Here is a 23,871-nt window from a genome sequence, read left to right as displayed (position 1 = left end):
TTTATTTTGAATCTCCTAGATTTTGGATAAATAAAGCTCTTGACCCATTCTTATCCACTTCATTTCTGGATGTCAGTGCAGACAGTTATGTATATATGTATGTATACATATATATATATATATGGTATTCAGCTTTGTTCGGGTATTTTCCCACTTCATTATAGTTGTGCTTTTAAAGTTGTAGCAACGTTTCGGGAGAATCTCATCTGCCATCATCAGGCTTCTGTACTGTGTTCGTCTGTGAGTCAGACTTTCACAGCCATTTCAGTTTTAAATTTGGGGCTAGCCTACTGCTGTGCCAGAATGGTTTTTTCTTCATCCTGATTGGTTGGGAGTCTTGGTCTGTGTTTATTGGTCTTGGAGTTTGCTGTGTTCTGCTTGATTGGTGTTTCTAATATCTTCTGTCTGTTTTGTGGCTTTTTTTTGTCTTGGTTGGCTGGCAACATTGTGTTTCTGTATTGGAAGCTTTTAGTGCAACTTGGTTCCGAGTAAATGGATGGCTATCATTTATTAGGAAGCTCGGTTTCATCTGGGTGCCTGGTTGGGGTGTGTTTGAGCTGGAGGTATCAGGGGGAGTCTGTTTGTGCCCAGGTGTTTGGCTGGCTTGTGGTGTGGAGATTTTTTTGCTTGAGAGTGCAAGCTTCCAAATAATTGACAGTCTGGTGGAGTCATCTCTTCTATTCATGCTTTCAGGTCTTTTTTCAATGTCTATGGCTTCTCTGATAATTCTGTAGCTGGGGTTTTTAATAGTGGCTAGGGTTTTGATGCCATTGAAGTTGATGCTATGGCCTGTTGCTTTCATGTGTTGGACTAGTGAGGAAGTATATGTGTGTGTTTGTGTGTGTGTGTGTGTGTGTGTGTATGTATGTATATATGTATGCATATATACATATACATATGCATATATATATGTGTGTGTGTGTATACACACACATACATATATACATACATATACATATATATATATATATATATATATATATATATATATATATATATATATGTGGGTCTTTGGTTGTTGGGTTTTCTCCGCGTAAGATTCGAAGTATCTAGGCAACGTTCGATGAAGTCCCATTCATCATCTTCAGGCTTCTGTCTCCGGCTCTGTGCTTCTCAGCCTGAAGATGATGAATGGGACTTCATCAAACGTTGCCTAGATACTCAATCTTACGCGAGAAAACCCGAACAACTAAAGTTCCACATATAAATACCCGAGAACCTCAGAAAATATATATATATATATATATATATATATATATATATATATATATATATATATACATACATACATACATACATATATATATACATATATATGTGTGTGTGTGTGTTTTCTTAAGTTTTTGCGGGTACTTACATGTATGGTATTCAGCTTTGTTCGGGTATTTTCCCAACTTCTTATTTTCACAACTATAATGATGTGGGAAAATACCCAAACAAAGCACTCACAGACGAACACAATACAGAAGCCTGATGATGGCAGATGAGATTCTGCCAAAATATTGCTACAACTTTAAAAGCACAACTATAATGACATGGGAAAATACCCGAACAAAGCTGAATACCATACATACATGCATGCATACATACATACGTACATACATATTCAGAAGTAAAAATATGAAATTAATTTTTGACTATGTTGCTTTTCTAAGCTATAGCAAATGGAGAAGAGATGCTGTGCTCGTCCTACCCTGTCAAGGTAACTCTTCTAATGCATTGCACAGTCCATTCAAAAATCAGTCTGGGAGGAAGGTGGCAGAACTGTCTGATAGTGTAGGTGAGAAAGGCATAAATCCTCAGGAAACAGAGTTCTATATGTAACTTTCTATAACTATAGGGAGAATATCAAGTGTGGCATACCTTTATCCTACCCCAAAGAAAAGAAAAGGAGAAGATTCTTACTGGTTCCCTTGAATCCTGGCCATTTCTTAGCTGCTATGGTGAACTTTACAAAGAAAGTTTGCAATTGTTCTCAAAGAAAGTTGCTGTTTTCAAAGAGAGCCTTAACAGTTAAGATTGTAATGGGATGGGAAGAGGGCAGTGATAGTTTCTCTTAAAATGGAGGATTTGGAGAGGAAGAGGATTTGGAGGGGAAGAGGAAGAGATGATTATGGTTCTTTGCTTTCATGAACTACATGACGTTTACTTCTGTTTACAAATCCATTGGCTTGGACTATAAGCCTAATTTCTAGCATACCCTGAGACAAAAAATGAAAAACATTTACAGTCCCAAACAGCAGCAGTGGGCTTCTTGTTGGTCTTAGGTTACACAAGAAATGTGGGACATTGTGTCTTAACCAAAAGCCATTGGTAAAACAAATAACCAAAATCAAGTTTCTGCATGGGTTAACCAGAATCGGAACGCATTGAATCATCTTTTTGGGGGGTGCTTACTCAGAGTAAGGGAAAATGTTAATTTCTTGGCAAATGTACCCCTCAGACATTTTCCTAAGCTGACCTGGCAACAAAATGGAGACTGTCAGAAGTGGACAAAGCTCTGAGAAATAAACAAAGCCCTGCATGTTATTAAAACAGAGCTCCCTTATTACATTTGTGGAAATGTGGATTCAGGCCTCTTGGCTTCTCAGTTTCTCCCTCTCTTCTATTCAGCACTCCCACCAGCAATGTCCCACCCACATCCCTTCATCTGTCACTCAGATTCCTGGTAACTCTTCTCCTCCCCTTCCCCAATTTTAGCCAATATATTGACAGCACTTAAAGTTGCATGTTTTGGTTTCTTTTAGCCTTGTAAACTATGAACTATAAGATACAAGTAGAAAAGATGGCACAACATTATTCTCTGGTATCTAACTCTGACACAGTATTGTATCAAGCCAGGAATATAAGATACTTGTAGTAACTGAGCTAACTCAAGCCCCCGAAGTCCATAAAGGGAAACAGGAAAACAGCCTAGTGAAATAACGCTTTTGGAGGATACACACTCCACAATCAATACGATAGTTCCATGGGTGAAATTCGGTATTCAAAGTATTAGTAAATAGCAGGTATAATCCTATGTAGAGAAAGTTCTGTTAATATAGGCAGAGATATTCTTACGACAGAAAATCTGTTCATTTGTGCCCTCCTATCAGTTTGAATCATTTCAACTTATAGCAGTGGCTTAATAAATAGGTTAGAAGAATCCAAAGAAGGAAATAAATTTTGAATCATATTTTAACTGATAAGTTTTATGGCTTTGAACTAAAGCTATTCATCTATCTTATCATTTCAAATGCCAAACTATGCTGTTGATGTCCCTCTGATACTTTGGGATGGCTCCTAATCTAAAGAAGAGGAGCAATGAGATTATTGCTCAGGTTCAACTTGCTGAGCAAAGTTCTGATAGATGTGGTGGCGCAGTGGTTAGAGTGCCTTACTGCAGGCTACTTCTGCTGACTGCCAGCTGACTGCAATTTGGCAGTTCAAATCTCACCAGGCTCAAGGTTGACTTAGCCTTCCATCTTTCCGAGGTGAGTAAAATGAGGACCCAAGTTGTTGGGGATAATATGCTATCTCTGTAAAACTGCTTAGAGAGGGCTGTAAAGCACTATGACGCGATATATAAGTCTAAATGCTATTGCTAATAGACACCAGTAGAAATCTTGATATAAATGGCCACCTGGAGAATTCTGGGAGTTCATCCAAAAGTCTTAATGTTGCTAAGGTTGGACCCCTCTGCTGTACATGATCATAGGATGTCTCTTAAGGGCAGGCTCTTATTAACCATTGAGATCCACTCTATATACGGAAATAAATTGCTGATTTAGGTTTGCTTCTGATATTTTGCTTCAAGGAACCAATATGGCTGCCTTTCTAGAAACTGTTGTCTATTGTAGAGTGTTTTACGCAAATGGGCTGCCTGTATGAATCTGGGGGGGGGGGAATGCTTGTCTAATACCATGTTTTTAATAGAGCAGCTCATGCTCTCGGATCAACTTTAAGTCATTAACAAGCCAAGCTTGAGTTCAACGGGTGACATAATTATAAACATTTCCAAAACTAATTATTGACCTCCTACAGACACTCCTGCCCCCTTATCACAACATCTACATTTTCAGCTAACTAAAATACACTGAACGAAGGAAATCATTACATGTAAGACATTTCCTGTGCAGGTAGGCTGTGCAAACAAACCCAAGCCATCGAACTGTTGGCATTTCAGACTCTGCTCTAATGAAAACACTCAAAGACAAGAAGCGAATTCATCATACAGTTAATGATAAATATTTACACAAAGAAGTCGGGTGGGTTATTACAATGCAGTGTATTGCTCACGCTATTTAACTCAGAAACTAATTACTGTTAGAGTGACACGTTCAATCCAAGCTAAGCTTTTTTGGCCAGAAGCATGTGCAATAACTACAGCAGAACTTTAAGGAATGGGAAAATTGACTTGTTCAAAGACCATGGGAAGACTATGATGAAAACAACAGTTCAGTGAGGAATGTTTATCATGCTGATGGGCACTTCCAGATGGGTTGTCCTTGTGTGAGAAAATTGCCACACACAAAAAAGCATACGTCGCATTCTTTATAAAATTTTGGGAAAACAAAACACCCTACCGAGAAGGGCAAACACGATATAATATAGTAAATATATTATTTAGAGAGCCAACTCATTTAGAAAAAAAAAAAGAGTACAGCTGGCAATGTAGACTGCATGAAGTCTTGGAGAGCTTTAGATGCTGCCTTCAGAGATCTATATCTAAGAAGGTGTTACTATTACTGGATTGTAATAAAAAGGAGAAGGCTGGAGAATAGTCATATGATATCTAAGGTATATGAGGAGCCTTCTCACCCCAAAGGGACTAGCCTGCGCCTGCCCCACTCACGCCAGCAGAAGAGGCCTGCTACAAATCTTGTCAGCTAAGGAAAACAGTGGGCGGGGTCAAGGGGAAGAAGAGCCTTTTCCACTGTGGCCCCATCCCTATGGAGCACACTACCATCAGACGTGAGAACTGCTCCCGCTCTTTTGCCTTCCGGAAGGATCTGAAGCAGAACTGTGCTGTTTCAATAAATCATAGTGACTTGGACAGTGTTACAAGCCCCCATATAAATATGCCATCTGTTTATAGCTTAGCTTCAGTTCCTCTTCTCTCCAAAAGCAGTTTTCCCCCAACCTTTTAAACTTTGTGGAGCACATCTTCATTTTCCTTCTTGGGGTCCACTCAAAAAAGAAGAAAGAGCATCCTATCTAGCCCCTAGGTGGAAGGAAAAACCTTAGCCTTACTGGGGGGGGCGGGGGGATCCAAAAATATCTTGTGTTCTATAAGATCCATGTGCTAATTTATAGATAATGATGCACATTGAGAAATTTCACAGTTTAAATAGTAATATTGTAACACAATGTCTATGGAAATTCTCAGTCATCCTGGTCATGATTGTCCCAAAGGTGCTTTTCAAAAGGCAACTGGATTTTCTTTGATTTTCTTGGTTTTTACCTTGAAAGCATTTCACTTCTCATCCAAGAAGCTCCTTCAGTTCTGACTCTGACTCTGATTCAATCTCCCTACGGCAAAGAAGTAACTAGTACATTTGCATGGTCTGTGATTCAGGTACTTATTGTTGGTAGATGATTTCCATTTTTTTCTTATGTTATCTTTGTGCTTTTTAAAACTGAACCCGGGTGGAATAGGTCTTTGAACATTAGGACAAGTGGCCATCCTAAAAGCAGGCAAGTCTCTTTTGTACAGCTCTTTAAGATGAAGCCCAAGGCAAATACCAACCTAATGATGTTTTTAATGAATGTTTACATCAATGCACTGTCTTTGCTTTGATTATATGGCAGGACTAAAAAACATGTAGCCTCCCACTTCCCTTGAAGCAATATACTACATCCAGGGGCAAACTAGGAGCAGGAAGAAGGAATGTGAAATACTACTTGTGTGTGTACGTGACTAAAAAGTCAGATTTTAATTCTAATGACTAATCCTTGCCATTTTCTTGCAAGGGTTTTCGGAGGCGGTTTCCTTTCTAGGGCTGAGAGAGAGAGACTGACTCAGCATCACCCAGCTGGCTTTGAGGTTAAGGTAGGATTAGAACTCATGGCATCCCAGTTTTTAGCCTGCATCTTTAAGCATTACTCTAACACAACTGTGAATTATTTTCATTTTATTCCTTTGATAAAGCTTTGCAAGCGAAGGCATCACAAGAATGAGGAACACAGTATTTATTGCTTAATGGGATGGATCACAGTGAGGGGAGAGGGGAAGAAATGGGAGGTTTAATGATAAAATACTAGAGATGGAAGGTGTCATTTAAGCCAGGAGTCTCCAACCTTGGCAACTTTAAGCCTGGCAGACTTCAACTCCCAGAATTCCCCAGTCAGCAAAGCTGGCTGAGGAATTCTGGGAGTTGAAGTCTGCCAGGCTTAAAGTTGCCAAGGTTGGAGACTCCTGATTTAAACCGCTAAATCCATTCCCTTGCTGCATGGCAATCTCCAGAGCAAATCATCCTAGACGAGGGGTGTCCAACCTTAGCAACTTTAAGATCTGTGGACTTCAACTCCCAGAATTATGGAAGCCGGCAAAGTCCACAAATCTGAAAGTTGTCAAGGTTGGACACCCTTGTGGGAATGGAGATTTTACAGTATCCGTCCCCTGCCACGCCCACCAAGCCACGCCATGCCCACTAAGCCAAGCCCACAGAACCAGTAGTAAAAAAATGTGAATCCCACCACTGGGCCAAACCAACTGTTTAGTATTCTCTATCAAGTATTTGAGTAAAATAAAATATTTTTTCTGAATTTCTCCTGAAGAGAAAAAAAAAACATTTATGAAGGACAGGATTCATCCTGTTATTCCCCCTGTTCTTAAAAATGTCCAGCAAAAGGGCTTCCTTCATTATATTGACCTAGGATTTAACAGCAATGGGGATAAGAGGAAAGCATTAGACTTTTATTACATAATAAAAAATAGGAGATTGATACCCGCTTTTGGGCCACCTTCAAATTTTGAGGTGCCATTTAATTATGGCTTGAAAGTCACATCAAAGTGTAAATGGTATGAAAAGGTTGAAATCTATTTTGAGAGGAGTTTTCAAATGTTTTATGACATGAAGAGATATCATAAGCACATGAAAGACTAAAGATAAATAATTTGCCTTTAAAATCACCCTAACTCCACCACCCAAAATATATACATATAAAAGGCCCAATTTTTAGGCCTACCTATTCTGATGGGGCTCCATCAAAGGGAGGCCGAGGGACCCCATGGAGACCTAAGCTATACAGGTAATCCTATATGGACCTATGACTATTCACTTAGTGACCATTTGAAATTACAACAGCATAGAAAAAAGTGTCTTATGACCTTTGTCACACTTATGACGATTGCAGCATCTGTATGTCCACATGATCAAAATTAGGATATGGCATGTATTTATGACAGTTACAGTGTCCTGGAGTCATGTGATCACCTTTTGCGACTTTCTGACAAAGCAAAGTCGACGGTGAAGCCAGATTCACTTAACAATTATGTTACTAACTTAACAATTGTTGTGATTCACTTAACAATGGTATCAAAAAAGGTTGTAAAATGGAACAAAACTAAACTGAACAACTGTTTTACTTAGCAAGAGAAATTTTGGGCTCTACCTGTACAGCTTTTACACATTTTCATATTAAGTTTGCTCACAAGACTTTTCCTGGAATTCTCTCCTCTGAAAATATCCTCAACCAAATTCTTCGAACCAACCGAGTGAGAAGCGGGGGAAGTGGGGAGAGTTAAAGCTGGCAAATGTTTCTGCCCATCTGATCCTGGACCTTGAGGGCAGATAAAGTGCGTATCTGTTTCTCCTGCAGGTGTGTGGTGATTTGCTGCTGAGGAGAAACCTTCAGCCCAAAGTTGATCGAATTTACTACAAAGAGGAAGCAACTTGAGGAACACAAAGGCTTGCTTTAAAGGAAGGCCTCTCCAACCTTGAACGGCACACAATGAAGGAAAGTGCATAATTTCAAGAAGATAACGAGATCTGAGGGGCCAGAAACAAAAAGCTGTAACTGGAACCCTCTATCCCTCGATCTGAGGTGATGAAGGAAAGGCAAGTGGGAGGGCAGCTAGCAAGAATAGACTGAAACTGAGCTGTGCCGGGGACGTAAAATTAGCCCACTGAAGAACCTTTGTCTCCCACTGAATGCCTGGCAGAGGCATTGTTTTACATATCTCTGCGGCCAGAGAGCTTTTTTACAAATTGCAATAAGCAATTGCCGAACTTGAACTAATTTTTCTTTTGGTCTAATTAATGCCACGAAATTAGAGTTGGTTCCCTGGCAATGCCCTCTTCACTGCCTGTCAGCACCGCCTTTGTAGCTTTTAAGGGAACACTCAGTGCTGCCTCTTAAGAACTGGAAGTTGGAAACTGAGAAAGCTTGTCGACGGTCAGCCGGTCCAGGAACACTTCCTTTCAGAGGCCATCGCTTACATTTATTAAGTGCCGTTCTCAACATTTGATCCAAGGGGGTTGATAAAAGCAAAGAAAAAAGAAGAAAAAGCAAAGACAAAAAAAGAACCAAGCCTGTCCTATCATTTTAAGAGAAAAGTAATGTACGCAAACCAGCAAGCAAAGCAAAGTCAAAATGAAGTTGGCCAATGGTTGACTTACAACCATTTGTTTAGTGACTTTCATAGAATCATAGAATAACAGAGTTGGAAGGGACCTTGGAGGTCATCGAGTCCAACCCCCTGCTCGAGCAGGAGAGTCTATTCCAAATATTAGCCTCTACCTCAAGTTACAGTGGCACTGAAAAGAGTGACTTAGGACCATTTTTTATACGACTGTTGCAACATCCCCATTGTCACGTAATCAAAATTCGGCTGTTTGGTAACCGGTCTGTATTTATGATGGTTGCAGTGTTCCTGGACCACGTGATCCCTTTTTGCGACTTTCTGACAAGTAAAGTCAATGGCGAAGCCAGATTCACTTAACAATCAAGCTACTAACTTAACAAGTGCAGTAATTCACCTAACAACTGTGGCAAGAATGGTTGCAAAATGGGGCAAAACTCACTGAACGACTGTCTTGCTGAGCAACAGAAATTTTGGGCTCAATTATCGTCATAAGTCAAGGACTACCTTTACAGATCTGTTCTGCGTCAGTTTCAATTCAGTATGTTGTGGTCATAGGCCAGTATGGATGAGACAGAAAATAAAGTTTCAGAGAGAATTAAGATACATTTGTAAAACAATCTACCCAAAATCTATATCCAGGATATAGCCTATATTAAATTATAATGTAATATTATAAAATTATATTAAATCTCAAATTACAACAAAGTAATAGTATCCAAAACTATTAATATCAGCAAAGTAACAAAGTCTAAAGTTTAATAGAAGATTGCATCTCTGAAACCACTCTCAGCCTCAACACATTGAAAATGGTGACTTAGACAGGAGTTTAGAACATGTTACAAATTCCATAGGAAGAATCCATGCTAAAGAAAAGTTATGAATTCTGACCTTTAAGTCTGCTGATCCACTATGGAAGATCAATTGCTGGATGGTTGTGGTGGTAGCTGAGAGAACTGTGAGAGATGGGGCTACCCAACTTCAGCGGAAGCATATAGGTCTGTGGAACTCTTTATCCTAGGAAATTACACTTCATATTATATTTCTGATTAACACCATCTTTACTAGTGCTTCAGTGTGATGTTTTGTTTGTTTCCATTGCCACCCCTTTTTTGTGTGTGAATTTACTAGCTGGAGTGTACTTTCTAGTTTTTACTTTCCAGTATTTAACTTTTGAGGAAAAAGCTTTAGATTTTAGGAAATGCATAACATGATACTAAACTTGATTCTGGCTTGAGAGACCCCTGAGAATGGAAGGGAACTTTTCGAGAGTCACATAAACAAACAGAAGGAATTGATCACACATGGAAAACTGATGGTATTACAAATGGCATCATTGACACATTGCCACCAGAGGCAGAGTTGGGAGGCATCACTCGGTGGGATTGTTTCTCACAGAAACACTCCACCCAGGGCCGCTGTTCAAAAGAGATCTTGGCCAAAGTCCAAATACTTGTAGGTTTTCACAGGGGTGGTGTTTGTCTAGGGAATTTGGGCTGTTTTCCTTCTCTTTGAACAGGAGGGCCTTGTGCCACCTCTTTCGGATTTCCTTTGAACTCTCTTCATTTTCCAAAGAGATGGAGCACATGGCCACCAGCTTCTGCTGTGGTGGGATGAATGGCACCTTTCTCAGCTTCCCCTTGCTAAAAGAAACTTTTCATGCTCAGAACAAAGAAGGAACAATCATTGGGAGGCTGGGGAACCTGTGCCAAAATTTTGGAGGCAGGGAAAGAGCAAGAGGCAGCGATGCCTAGTGGAAAGTCCTAAGGGAAGGTTTGATAATGAGGCCAGAATTTCTAGATTTGGAAGGCAGTTTGGGGAAAGGAATGGTTTTAATACAGGTGTCCCTCAACTTACAAGCATTTATTTAGTGACCGTTACAACAGCACTGCAAAAAGTGACTTATGGCCATTTTTCACACATATAACCATTGCAGCATCCCCATGGTCACATGAACAAAATTAGGACGTGTGGCAACTGGTTCATGTTTATAAGGGTTGCCGTTTCCCAGGGTCATGTGAAGTTCTGCAAACTTCTGACCAGCAAAGTCAATGGGGAAGCCAGATTCACTTAACAACCGTATAGATAACCTAACAACTGCAGTGGGTATAGTTAACAACCCGGGTAACAAAAGTTATAAAATGGGACAAAACTCACTTAACAACCATCTTGCTTAACAACAGATTTTTTTGTACTCAGTTGTGATTGTAAGTTGAAGACTACCTATACCCGTGATGGCGAACGTGACAGGTGACAGAGCCATTTGTTCTGGCACATGACCCGCAGGCAAATTTACCTCACTGTGCATGTGCGTGCCTCACAGCTGATTTTCGGCTGGTTTGAGGCCTTTTTCGGCCTCCCTGTTAATACCGGAAGTGACTAAATGGGCCTATTCGGCCTGTAGGGGCTTTTTTCAAGCCTCTGGGAGGCCGAAAAAGGCCTCAAACCAGCCGAAAATCAGCTGTGGGACCTGGTTTGAGGCCGAATAGGCCCATTTCATCACTTCTTGTAATACCGGAAGTGACGAAATGGACCTATTCGAGTTGAGGAGGCTTTTTTCAAGCCTCTGGGAAGCTGAAAAAGACCTAATACCAGCTGTAAGGTGCAGTGCAGGTAAGGAAGGGTGGAGGGATTGCGCCTGCATGCGCGGGGAGGGGCACGCATTCCCTTCTGTGTGCTGGCATGCGAGTGCATGAGCACCAGTGCACACACAATTTTTGCCACAGGATCCCAAAAAGGTTAACCACCAGTGACCTATACTTTAGTCTAGGTGAAACCAATTTTAGGGCTTATACTGCAGTTCTCCTAAATTACCCACCTCAAAATGGAAAGACACTGAGTAACATTGTAAAGCCATTTTGGCCAGAATCACCCAAAGCTTTTTCACAGACCTGACCAGTTTGGAAATTTCAGAGGCTGGGTTCTATGGGGCATCTATTTAAAAAGTTGCTCAGGGAGTCCTCAACTTACAACTGTAATGAAGCATGCCCTTCATGCTCTTAAGTCATGGCAGTCGTAAATTAGGTCATCTTTGTGACCAAGCTGATTTTATGATCTTTTTTTGCAGTGATTGTTAAGTGAACAATATGGTTGTTAAGCCAAGCTATGATTCATTATTGGCTGATTTTTCTGAAAGCCAGAAGTAAATTCCAGTTTTCAGCAACATAGTGTTAACACACAATCACATGATTGTGGGATACTGCAAATAGCCATAACTGCATGCTAGTTTCTGAGCACTTGAAGTGCAGTCACGTGACCATGAGGGATACCATCAGGACTTTGGAACAGATTGTAAGTACCCCTGGAGAAGTCCATCATAAATTTGAATCGAAGCAATTTGTCATAAGTCAAAGCCTAGCTGTAACCTGATAGACTCTTTTGTACATCCTTTGCAAACAACCATCTGTTGAATCCATACTATGCTGTAAATCACGTCTTTTTTTGAGACAGTAGACAAATGATGCAGAAACTTTTTATGACTTTGCAGCGGGCAAGAGACAGACACTACAGTACAGGGATTCCAGGAATGCTGCTTTATTATACTAAAGGGTAATAACAGACTCTTGTAACTCTGGGTCTCTCTTCCCCTCTCTTACATTAACAAAACCAAGGTGGGTTCCTTTTGTGTTTCTTTCTCACATTTGCTTCCACCACTCGTCTATATACAGGCAGTTCCCCAAGTTCTTCCTAACCAAGTCTGTCATACCTAAATCTTCTCTAAATCCCTGGATAGACTCACACTTAATAATATGGAAACGATGATGTCAAGCAGACAGGGAATTCTTTTCCTCCATTTTTAGTGAAAATTTAGGGACACGTTTTCATTTTAATAACTCTATTTTGCTTCCTTTATTACATTTAACAGGAACAATTGATTTAATTTAATTTAATTCAACAATCTGTGGAATGACTTGTCTCCAGAAACTGTGGTTGCTCCATCACTAAAGGTTTTTAAGAAGAGTTTGGACTGCTATTTTTCTGAACTGGTAAAGGATCTTCTGCTTGATCAGGGGGCTGAACCTCCAAGGTCCCTTCCAACTCTGTTGTACTATATTCTGTATTTTTGTGTGTCCATCTTTCCCCACAGTACTTATGATGGGAGACTTGAAGGCCCACACAATGTTAGGTCATCCTGGATGTACATGACTCTTCATGCTTGGCCTAGAGTCTGATTTGTCATTAGGAGTCATGAACTGGTTCCTAGTTTCCCCCAGTTCCTTGTATATCAACATAATTTCAAAAGATGATTATTTAAACATGTCCCCTTTTACCTTCTGAAAACTCTCCAGCCTTATGTTTCCCTTCCCTGGTTGCGCGCCTGACAAACTACAATTGCCCCTTTCTTATCGTTCTCATAAACCATCTAGCTGTGCCTCATATAAAACCGCATCATTTGTTTTCTTTGCAATCCAAGATACTCTAAGCGTGCATTAAAAATAAACGGGGGCTCTGTTTGTCAAATCTTTCCCCACAGCCATGAGAGTTACAAGGGGAGAAAAGGGGGTTGTTTTCTCTGAAAACAGAGACAACTGTAAGTTTTGCAAACCTCTCATAGGTTCCAGGGTTTCAATCTTTACTGCTAGGGCAATGTATCATCCACATCACCAGACTTGCTTTATGTTGTTTGTCCATTTATCATTCTGGAAACAAGAAAGGATGTACACAAAAAATCAGCATGGCAGCCCTAATTCTTGCTATTCACTGATACTTCATCATATTAGGAAGACTGTTAAAATAGGGAGAAGACGTTGGGGTGTACTGTCAAAGTTTGGTGGGTCTTTGCTTATATCTTAGCATCATAAATCGGATTGTTCTTTTCCTGTGAGGAAAAAAATATCCCATGATGTTTAATGCCTACCCATCCACCCATGATAAAAATACGAGACCAGGGTGAGGATGGGATTAATAAAGTTCCATGACTTTATTAATTGTAAAGATCTGTAAATGAGCTTTGTTGTTGGGGAAGGGTCTGTTCGGTTCAAAGAAGGTCCTGGAATTAGTTTCTCATAGAAGGAAGAAACATAAAATGACATCATCACATGGCAATGTGGCAGTGAACAGATATACCAGTAGACATTACCCAATCGTGTTTGATCTGGGTCCCAAAAGGGCCATTTGAGCTCAGCATAACAGATCCACATATATAAGTGCACATGACAGGTTTTTTTTAAAGTATTTCTGATTCTGCTAGTCATGAAGCATTCTAGATGAACACTGGGTTTCTTCCAGTTGTGTGAGTGGAAATCATTACTTGAAATAGATGGAAGATTAGTGTTTTGAAAAGATCTAGCCACACAAGTGTGCTGGGTGTGTAGGGTGCATGTATGTAAGTGGGACAAGTGGAAGTGAATGAAGTCAAGGCTGATAGTGAGTGCATCTGGAGTACATGGCTAATACTGAATTTTTCCAAATCTTTGGGGATTTTCCGAACATTCCTCTGCTCCCGCTTCACCCATGCTCAACCCCCCTGCCCCCATGTTGAATTAATATATCAAAAATTAGTGGTAACTGAACAATGGAAGGTTTAAAACAGCCTGAAGGCTGCCATGTAAACTTTTGATTAAAAGTTACTGGTTGTGGCCTTCAGATTAAAATGATTCTGCTTGTATTCCATTATACTTGTATTCTGGTATTGTTTGTGCCAGTGGTGGTATTCTACCAGTTTGGTCCGGTCCTGGTGTACCGATAGCGCTGAAGATCAGCAGAGACCAAACCAGTTCTCTCTGTGGAGCTACTGGAACTGCTGTTGGGCCCACATCAGCTGTTGAAGCAATGGGGAGAGTGCAGGATTGCAGGTGGTAAGTCAGAAAACCTCTATGCCTATGCAAATGCGCATTTGGTGCGCCCATGCAAAGTGTGTGCGCACACGCAAAGCATGCCCACCAAGCCACTCCCACCAAACCGGTGGTAAACTATTTTGAAATGCACCACTGGTTTGTGCCATTTTTGATGCTATATTGTTGAAATCAAAATTTAATCATGCTTAAAACGGGATCACTGAAATCAATAGGCATGTATGGTAAGTAAACACCCATTCATTTCAGTTGGTCTGTTCAAAGAACGATTAGATCTTGATTCAACCTCTAACATGTAGTTAAAATTGGTTTTCATGTGTTGTTTGCTGCCTTGGGAGGCTTCAAATTATGAAACAGAAGCTGAAACAGGATGGAGAGAGATATTACAGGATTTCTGTGATGCTGAAGTCTGCAGAACAAGGGAAATAGACAAGGATCTTCACTATTCATAATCATCATCAGAAATAAGATATGTCAGCAGGCAGGACAACACCTGGGTGCAATACATTTTAGAGCAATACTTCAGCAAGGCAATGCAAGATGTGTTTTTCCTATATACATTTTGAATTATTTTGAAGTAATGTTAAAAAACAGACAACAGTGCTCCTTCTGCCACTTCAAGGAACGTATATGAATAGATCAACAAGAAATGACAATCAGATTTAACTGGATGTCTGAGTTCACCTCTTAGGAAAGGTCTAATGTGCTAAGCATATTTCATAAATAGAGAAAATGTAGAAGAAAAACAAAATAAATCTGGAAACAAACTTCAGTTTCAAATGCTTTAATCTGAAGGAATTTATTAAGTATAGAAATCCGTGACTAGCTAGCACTATTGATTAAAGTTTAAATAGATGAAATCCAGAAAATTCTTAAATGTAAATTGGCATGGGTGGGGGGGGGGCGGATTTCATGTGCGGATGGGTGAGTTGTGTTTTCTTTCCCTCAAAACCATTCACATCCTGCCCTTTGAGGAACCTTTCTTAAAGGCCAGTGACCATAAACATTCCTAAATAATGATAGTCTTCGTTAACAGACCCACCCACCCCCCTTTGACAGCTGCATGAAGAAAAATATTTCAAAACTTGACATTTTCACATAGTTACAGGGAATGGAAAAATAAACTTTGTTGGTAGATTAATTGGATTCTGCACTTGGTGCATCCGCATAACTTAATAATTCATATCCAGCAAAAGATGCTCCAAAACTGAAACACATTTAGCTGAGTGATAACAGCCATGAGTTTTTTTTCTCTTTGGTTTGGAAAGGGTGCACTACTTCAATATTACAATTCTGTTCAATTGTCTCCAATATACAAAATGAATCCAAGCTCAAAAGAACAGCAGGTCGGTATGTCAATGAGAGTTGTCACAAAATCAAACAAAGTAAGTGACAGTTCTATCCGAGCTGTTTGGCCACCTATAGAATAAGATGGGGATGCTTGGATTGTGAAACAAGATTTAGTCAGTACTATGGAGTTGTTTTGTTTCTCCCCCGCCCCCCCGGATTCTCCATTAACCTGCCAATCCATTAATCTATGGAGGCAATATTCATTAATAGATTTCTTCACATATGAAGGAAAAATATCTTACCAGCACTAATAAACAGCAAAGCAGTGTACATAAAAATCAGAATTCCCACGGAAAATCCTTCTTCCTTTATTTTTATGGATAACACTGGACACATTGTTAGCCTTGCCTGGGATTTCATTGGCTAAACATTAAAATGAGAGTAAGTTTACTCTCATTAATTTGGGGGGACACGAAAGTGCCTGAATATTTTGTCCTGTATTTTGGCACCTAAATCATTAGTATTAAGATCCCTCTTTTATGATGATATTATTTTTGCAATATTTCCCCAATGTGCTAATGCTATAAAAAAAAACAAGTGTCCGACAATACAAAGGAAGCATTTGATCGAATCCCGCTTGGTTCAGAAAACAACTAAACTCTACCTCTCTTCTACTGATGCTGAGGTTTATTAGAAAAAGGGATTAATTATCCTTACAGAATAACAGCTCTTGCATTAAAAAGTGCAGAAGATTGTCATACAAAAATGATGTGTGCCCCAACTGCCAATTTTACTGAAACAGATTTATTAATTTTGGTTTTTGAAGGAAATAATCTGTTCAATGATACAGCCAGAACAGATCTCTACAGCTAGATTCTTTGCAAGGGTAATATTGGAAAAATTACTGCTGCTGAGGATTATTGAGAGAGTCAAATGTACTTTTCATCAGTGATAATTAATCTTGTATCAAAGTGTTTGTTTTTGCTGTCATTCATATACATTAGCATGACGTTCATGTGAAAACTGTACATTAAATTACATACTGTATAAATCTTTTCATTAGATACCAGTCCCCTTGTCCTTACTTTTTGAGACTAACCTTTGATCTTCCAGTCAGTAACAAAAATAATTACCATTTCTGCCCAACCTGGCTTGATCTATGTAATTCAGAAATAGCTGCACAGCTGGAGACAGATGTTCATGTCTCTATTGCTAAACTCTAGAGAGGCTTGCGCTATTATTTATATCACCCTTGTTGTGAGTTTATCAGCTTCCATATGTTGCTCCCTAAATGCATGATATATCCTGTGAATTTCAAGAAATAATGACTTTGCAGAAGCAGAGGGAGATAAAACAAGAAAAAAAAAGTTAAAAACTTTCCTGACATTTAATTCTGCTTCATAGGGTAAAATTTTATAGATGAAATAGTCCATTCAGGTGTTATCTTTCATCTATGAAAAATATTTCAAGATTATTTTGCTGACTAGCACTGGCTTAATTTATCCAAGAAACCTAAGAATTAAAAAATAGGAAATCTTTTTATGCCTTACATTCAAAGAAATGTCATCTAAGAACTGAGGAGAATACTAAACGAAATCCAGGATTTGGGGGACAGAAAATTTTGAACAGGATGTTTCCTCCACCTGAGATCCTGGAAAAATACCCCATCTTTCCAAGTCCAATGTCACAGTAATTATGGGTGGGACCTAAATTGTATAACCATATAATCTCTCCTCTCCTCTCCTCTCCTCTCCTCTCCTCTCCTCTCCTCTCCTCTCCTCTCCTCCCTTTCCATTGTATTCAGTACTTTACTAATGGTCTCTCTTCCCCCAAATAAGCTGGCAGTCTAAACTGACTCAAGTCAATTGGGAGTTACCCCTTAAAAACAATTAGCTTCAGCCTTCGGCATAGTGATACATGCTTTCCCTTAATTCAGTACATGCTTAGTTAGCTCTTTGGGGAATATGTTAAGTAGCTCCAGTGGTTAACGAGGAATTGGAAAGTTTAAACTGATTAAAACTGGGGTGCACTGATCTTAGGCACTGACTTACAACGGGGTTTTGGGTTTTTTTTACATGATTTATTCTTTCCATCAAAAGGAAAAGACCCGTGAAGCACGTTTTATCAGTTACTGTAAGAAGCATGCCTGGACACATGCAGCATGCCACTCCACTCCCAATAGTGGACCATGTAAAAATATCTGTGCCAATGTTCTCTCCTTTGCAATAGACAGAACAATGGTAGCAGTACACCAGAGGAGCATTTTCTCTTCCTCTTTTCTTGTTCAACCCTTGTTATAAACGGTTAGATTTGTCAATTTTTTTGTGTCTTAAGCTACTTCAGTGCATATAACATATCTGTATCAGTGGTGGTGTGTTACTGGTTCAGACCGGTTCAGCCCAACCAGTAGTAAAAAAAAAAAAGCCTCCAACAATCAGCTGAGAGGAGAAAGAAGAGAAAAGTGCAGGATCGGCCCTGCCACCTGCCCCTGCACTTTTCTCTTCTTTATCCTCTCCTCTGATTGACGCTGCAGTTGTCAGCTGGCGTGGGGAAAGCTGCGCGCATGCATTAGGTGAGTGTGCACATGCAGGCGATCACCAAACCGGTAGTGGAACAGGTAGGATCCCATTGCTGATTTGTATTCTTTCTGAGCAAACTTTCTTCAGTGCAATGTTCCTTTTATGACAGAAAGCAAATCTTAAGACTACAACTCTGTATTTTAAATAAGGGGCTATTTCAAGTGAACACAACACTTCTAATCAAGATAATGTAATCCCAGAGAAAAGGCATATAGCAAACCAGCTAGTATTTCAGGTTTATTAGGTTATAAAATATAGACTTATATTTCAACAGAACATAATATAATCTTCCATTTCATGTACTGAAAATGGTACACCTTTATTCCAAAATATATTATTTAATGTACCCCAAAATACACTTCAACCTTTATTTAACATAAATTCAGCTCCAAATACCATAATCTTCTATTTAAGTCTTAAACAAATGCGTTTTCTTTCTAACCAATTTCCAAATTAATTTTAAACATTTCTTAAAGCATGTAATGGTATGTGTAAATGACATTAAGAGGAGAAGAGATGCTGCCTACGAAACAATGAGATAAGAGAGGCAGGAGCCTCCAGTGGCTTAATGGTCAGAGAAAGAAACTTAGGAAGGATCCGCCCTAATGGATCAAGCAGTTAAAAGAGCCAGTGGGAAGTTTATACCTTCAGATTTGCAAGATTCTGTTAAAGTAGACTTACAATAGAGTAGAATTGATTGGATTAATTACAGTAGAATATACTCTTGTTTCCTATCTAATTTACTTGGGAGGGCTGACAAAACAGCAATTTGTAGGAGATACCTGTAGGGATTTATTTGTTTGTTTGTTTATCAAATTTATAAGCCACTCATCTTGGGATTCGAGGTGACATTGAGTGGCTACATGTACCGCAGGAATATGTGTACTACAGTTTAATTAAAGTTTTGATAAATTAGGATAAAAGTGTCCTCACATCAAGCTGTGTTTTTGGCAACTTCATGGACAAATTAAACAGAATCAAAGGCAATGCATGCCTTATGTCTCTCTAAAGCACAAGAGTATAATATTTCAACAGATTTAATGTAACAAAATTACAAACCTACATCAAGATTTTAACCCTGTTAAAGAGAGATAAATTCATTCCTCTAACGTGTCATAACACCTGAGCACATTATTCTGTATTTCCTCTAATCCACACCATCAGAATTTTATTAAATGTGATAAACAGCTGAGCACATTATTCCATGCTTCGTTATACCATAACAGTTTTATTAAATATTGCTTAAGGAAGAGAAATACAGTCCAAGTCCAAGTAACTGTGCCCTCTGTTTTCAGGCAAGCTCAACTGTATCCAGCAGCAGATCCCATGGAACTTCTGAGGAGATATGGATAGAGTAGTAATGTTCACGGAATAGGTTAATGGAACGTTTGCTTAAATTCCATAATGCCCTTTGGAAATCGAATGCATTTCCATCTCATGATCTCTTGCTTAGAGAGGAGTCAGTCTAAGAACCACACATTTTGCAGCCATGTTAGAGATGATGGATCAATCACATCTACCTGAGGTAAGAAGGTTGTACACTATTTCCCCTCTCCTCTCTCCCATCGCACAAAGTCAGAACTAAATTTTGGGCACGGGCAACTGGCAGAATGCCCAAAGTTTCATACCTCCAGGAAGAGCTGCAACCCACAAGCAAAGAGAAGGAGATTATGGTTCCTACAGTTATACTATTATTCTAGAGAAAACAGCCCCAACAATTGTGCGCAATCTTTCAGCCCACTGCATTTAGCTACCATTTGTTTATTTAAACACAGTTCAACTTACTTTACCTAATGGGGCAGAACTTCTAAAAGGAAAATTGTGTTTAGCTAAGCATTTAAAAAAAATGTTCTCAGTGCTTACTCTAAATAAATAGCCAGCCAAAGTTTTCGTTGGCACAATGTAGACAAATGTATTCAATTTCCTTTAACAATATAAAATAGTCACAGGAGTTCTGGATTTTTTACCTTGAGAGGAAGGAGGTAAGGGAGGGAGAGTAGAGAGAGTATACAAAAGCTTTATTTTATAAAATGAAATAAATCTCAGTATGGGTACCAAAATTTGCTTTCAATGTTCTACTATTTATATATAAACCTATATAATAAAGCATTTGAAATGACATTCATATAAAAGAAAAGATATACCTTTAAATAAATAAAAGCTACTATATACATTATACTGTACATGAGAAGAGATGTGACATCAGTGGGATTAAGTTATCTAATATTCTTATTTTCTCCATTAAAAAAGCAAAAAAGAAACTCTTGGCCTTACTCTACATTTTACAGCTAGAATCTAAATTTTTTTGTATCTTTCTTTTGTCTTTTAATTTTCTTATCTCCCTAAATAAATCTTCTTTGCAGAGGTTTCTCTTAATGTTTTTTTATGGTTTTCTTGATCTCTGCAACAGCCACATTTCCTTCCCAAGATGCTTACGAACGAAGCCGTACCTAGAGTATGGGGGGGGGAATAGCAAGAACCCAGTTGCAGTCCAGTTTTCGGTATGATGGACGCCATAGAGGAAGAACTTCAGCCCCAGAATTCTGTCGGAATGAACTGATCCTCTTCTTGGAGAAATGTTGTGAAATGGTCATTCCAATTCCTCTACGCCAAAAAAGAAACAGAAAAGAATAACTGGATAATTTCCACTTTGCGATGCTCTGTTTTGCAATTGAATCCTAGTGGCATCCGCACGATCGTACCACCATGTTCCTGTACTTTTTCAAAATAACATTGGAACTGTCATCAAAATAGAGGACAGAGATGGCATTCAGTTTGGTTGGAGCACAACAAGGCTTTGGGACATGATCCGGAAACATTAAGTGGACCTGAAATTCAAAGACAAGAAGATACAATGTGATTTTACTCACTCAATAATTTGTAGTAATGACTCCTACAATGAGCAGTAACGTTGATTTTGTTTTTGTTTTGCTGAGAGAGTCAAAATGTTTCTGATTTTAATACTTTGCAGTGAAAAGTATATTGTGCTTTTAATAAGAATATCAACAAACCCCAACGTTTGTCCTGTGGCTACTTAAAGGTTTAGAGCAGGGGTATGCAACCTTGGCAACTTTAAGACTTGTGGATGACAACTCCCAGAATTCCCCTGCCAGCTGTGTATTCTCTCTCTCCTTCCCTCCCCTCCCTCCCTCCCTCCCTCCCTCTCCCCCCCCCCTCTCTCTCTCTCACACACACACACACACACACATACACACACACACACAGATGGAAACATACCAGTGTCTGTACTATGGCATGATTTGTGGCGTTCATGTGAGCATTGAGAGGAAATGAACATTCTCCATCACAATAAAATGCAGCATAACCCTCTGGAGCTATAATCCAATCCTAAAAAATAAAAATAAAATGTTTAAATGCAAATTTTCCATCTCAGTCATCCCTCAGTTTTGGTAAAAAGAAAAAATGAAAACATCTGAAAAATACCTGAAATTTGAAATTTCACATTGTTTCAGACATTGGCAGAGGTTGTATTCAGCAGGTTCTGACCAGTTCTGGAGAACCAGTAGCAGAAACTTTGAGTTGTTCAGAGAACTGATAAACACCACCTCTGACTGGCCCCGCCCCCATCTATTCTCTGCCTCCCGATTCCCAGCTGATTGGCTGGGTCTTCTTTTGTTGCCCTGCACAGGAGAACGGAGCTAGAAAGCAGGTTAGTGGGGTGGTGAGGGAATGGGATTTTGCAGTAAACTTCCCCCAGGATTGGGGTGGGAATAGAGATTTTACAATATCCTTCCCCTGCCATGCCCATCAACCCATGCTCACCAAGTCACATCATGCCCACCAAGCCATGCCCACAGAACTGGTAGTAAAAAAATTTGAATCTCATCACTGGACATAGGCTATAATTTTCAGGACTGCATCCTCAAGATGCGCTACTGTGCAAGATCTGACATATGTAAAGATCAAATGTTTACATAAATATTTCATATGTAAATATGTGCAACCTCTCAAGCCATCTGTCCATGTGGTTTCCTTGACAATAATAAGAAAGGGACTTTTCATTGCCCTCATCTGGGGTGGCAACATCCCAGCCTAGCTTAAAGCCGTCATAACTTCAGATGGCTCCCCATCCAAACAGATCTGAACCTGTTTTGCTTTTTCAAGATCAGCCCAAGCCAATTAGAACTGTTTCAATGTTAATGTACATATTCTGCAATAATTAATAGTCAATAGTTGACCTCATATGTTAAATTTCAGTATGTTAGGAAATGTTTTTACTGTAGTTTGTTACTAAAGTTCAATTGTTTGGCTTAAAGATAATTCAAGCCATAAACCTGAGTATGTAAACCAATCTGTCTCTCCCATCATTATAAGTCAACTAGCATAATAAATCTTGGCTTTGCGGCCTTCTGTGTGGGGCACAGAGGGCCATACAAGGATGACTAGACCTTTAAGAGCACCCCTGCCTTGTAATAACCAATGTTAAATGGCCATTTTACTCTTTTGATGTTTAATTGTCATTAGTTTATAATTTAAAAAATATCCTAATTTAATTTTAGCGTTATTTTTTACATTGCTTTATTTATCAATTGTATTGCATTGTAGACTGAAGGCAAAAGGAGAAGGAGATGGCAGAGGATGAGATGGTTAGATAATGAAAATGAATTTGGGCAAACTCTGGGAGAGAGTGGACAGGGGTGGGGGTTGGTGTGCTGTGATCCATGGATTCACAAAGACACAACTTAGTGACTGAACAGAGACAACAGCACTGCCCAGAGTTCCTTTTTGAGGGAGATAGGTGGTTTAGAAATATGAAATGTAAGTAAATAAATAATGTGATGAATGACCTGAGCCTATGAAAGCCAGGCACTGCTGATGTGGAGCACAGAGTAAGGTACGATGTTCAAGAGAAAAGCAGTGGCTGAGGAGGATAGGTTTGGTTTTCCTTTGTCTGTTTGCTGCTTTTCCACTGCAGACATAGCACCCAAAGAGCAAACAGTCTCTTGTCCTCTTTTAACACAGTAATGTCTCAACTGTATGATAATACCCAGTCCTCACCCTTTCGAAGTGAGAGCTGGATTTGTCAGAAGAACCACAACATGTAGTGAGAATGGGGTGTGTAAGTATGAGAGATAAAAAGACAGAAAGGAAGTATGAACTAGACGTAGTTTCCTCTTACTTTTCTTCCTTCTCCTTATCTTCTTACCCTTTTCCTGCTCTTTGCATCACCTTGCCTAACCCAAAGGGTAGATTTGTAGATGAAGAGAAGGAAGAGGAGAACAGAAAATAGAATGTCGTCTCTACCTGCCACCCAAGGTCTCGAAAGCTCACGTAGAGTTCGTGTTTTCTGCAGGCTTGCTTCTGTTCACTTGTGTTATAATCTATAGGGGGGGAAGCACATTGCACAATTGCTTATTGTAAGCATTCATTAAGCCTATGTTATGTGTTCAGGTTCTAAGCATTCGCTCTTTCTTTCAGAAGACATTACCATCTTGTGTAAAGCATGCTTTGTGCCATTCTGCTGAATTCTGGAATTGATTCATAAGATTTTTATCCTATCTGGTTTCTTTTGAATCTATATAGATCTACGTCACACCAATCCCACCCATTCCTTTCCTGGTCCTTTCACAGGAATTATAACTGTTGCAGGTGATTATATGCATTCTAGCAACAATTCTCA

General features: G+C 39.3%; 1 protein-coding gene across 1 annotated transcript in view; it reads right to left on the bottom strand.

Annotated features, from left to right (window-relative positions):
* Positions 1-18,452: 18,452 nt before the first annotated feature.
* The window catches only part of BMP5 (bone morphogenetic protein 5), a 45,648-nt gene continuing 40,229 nt past the window's right edge, over positions 18,453-23,871 (bottom strand). Inside the window, exons 5-7 of the mRNA XM_087916067.1 lie at positions 23,496-23,572; positions 21,468-21,578; positions 18,453-21,058 (exon numbers count right to left, since the gene is read on the bottom strand). Of these exons, the coding sequence (XP_087772193.1) occupies positions 20,909-21,058; positions 21,468-21,578; positions 23,496-23,572 (338 nt within the window). The 3' untranslated portion in view covers positions 18,453-20,908. The remainder of the gene's footprint in view (positions 21,059-21,467; positions 21,579-23,495; positions 23,573-23,871) is intronic.

Source organism: Pseudonaja textilis, chromosome 1 (genome assembly GCF_049901715.1).
Source record: "Pseudonaja textilis isolate UNSWEBS1 chromosome 1, rPseTex1.2, whole genome shotgun sequence".
Taxonomy (NCBI): domain Eukaryota; kingdom Metazoa; phylum Chordata; class Lepidosauria; order Squamata; family Elapidae; genus Pseudonaja; species Pseudonaja textilis.
Note: the sequence above shows the minus strand (reverse complement) of the source record. Positions and strands in the feature narration are given on the sequence as shown.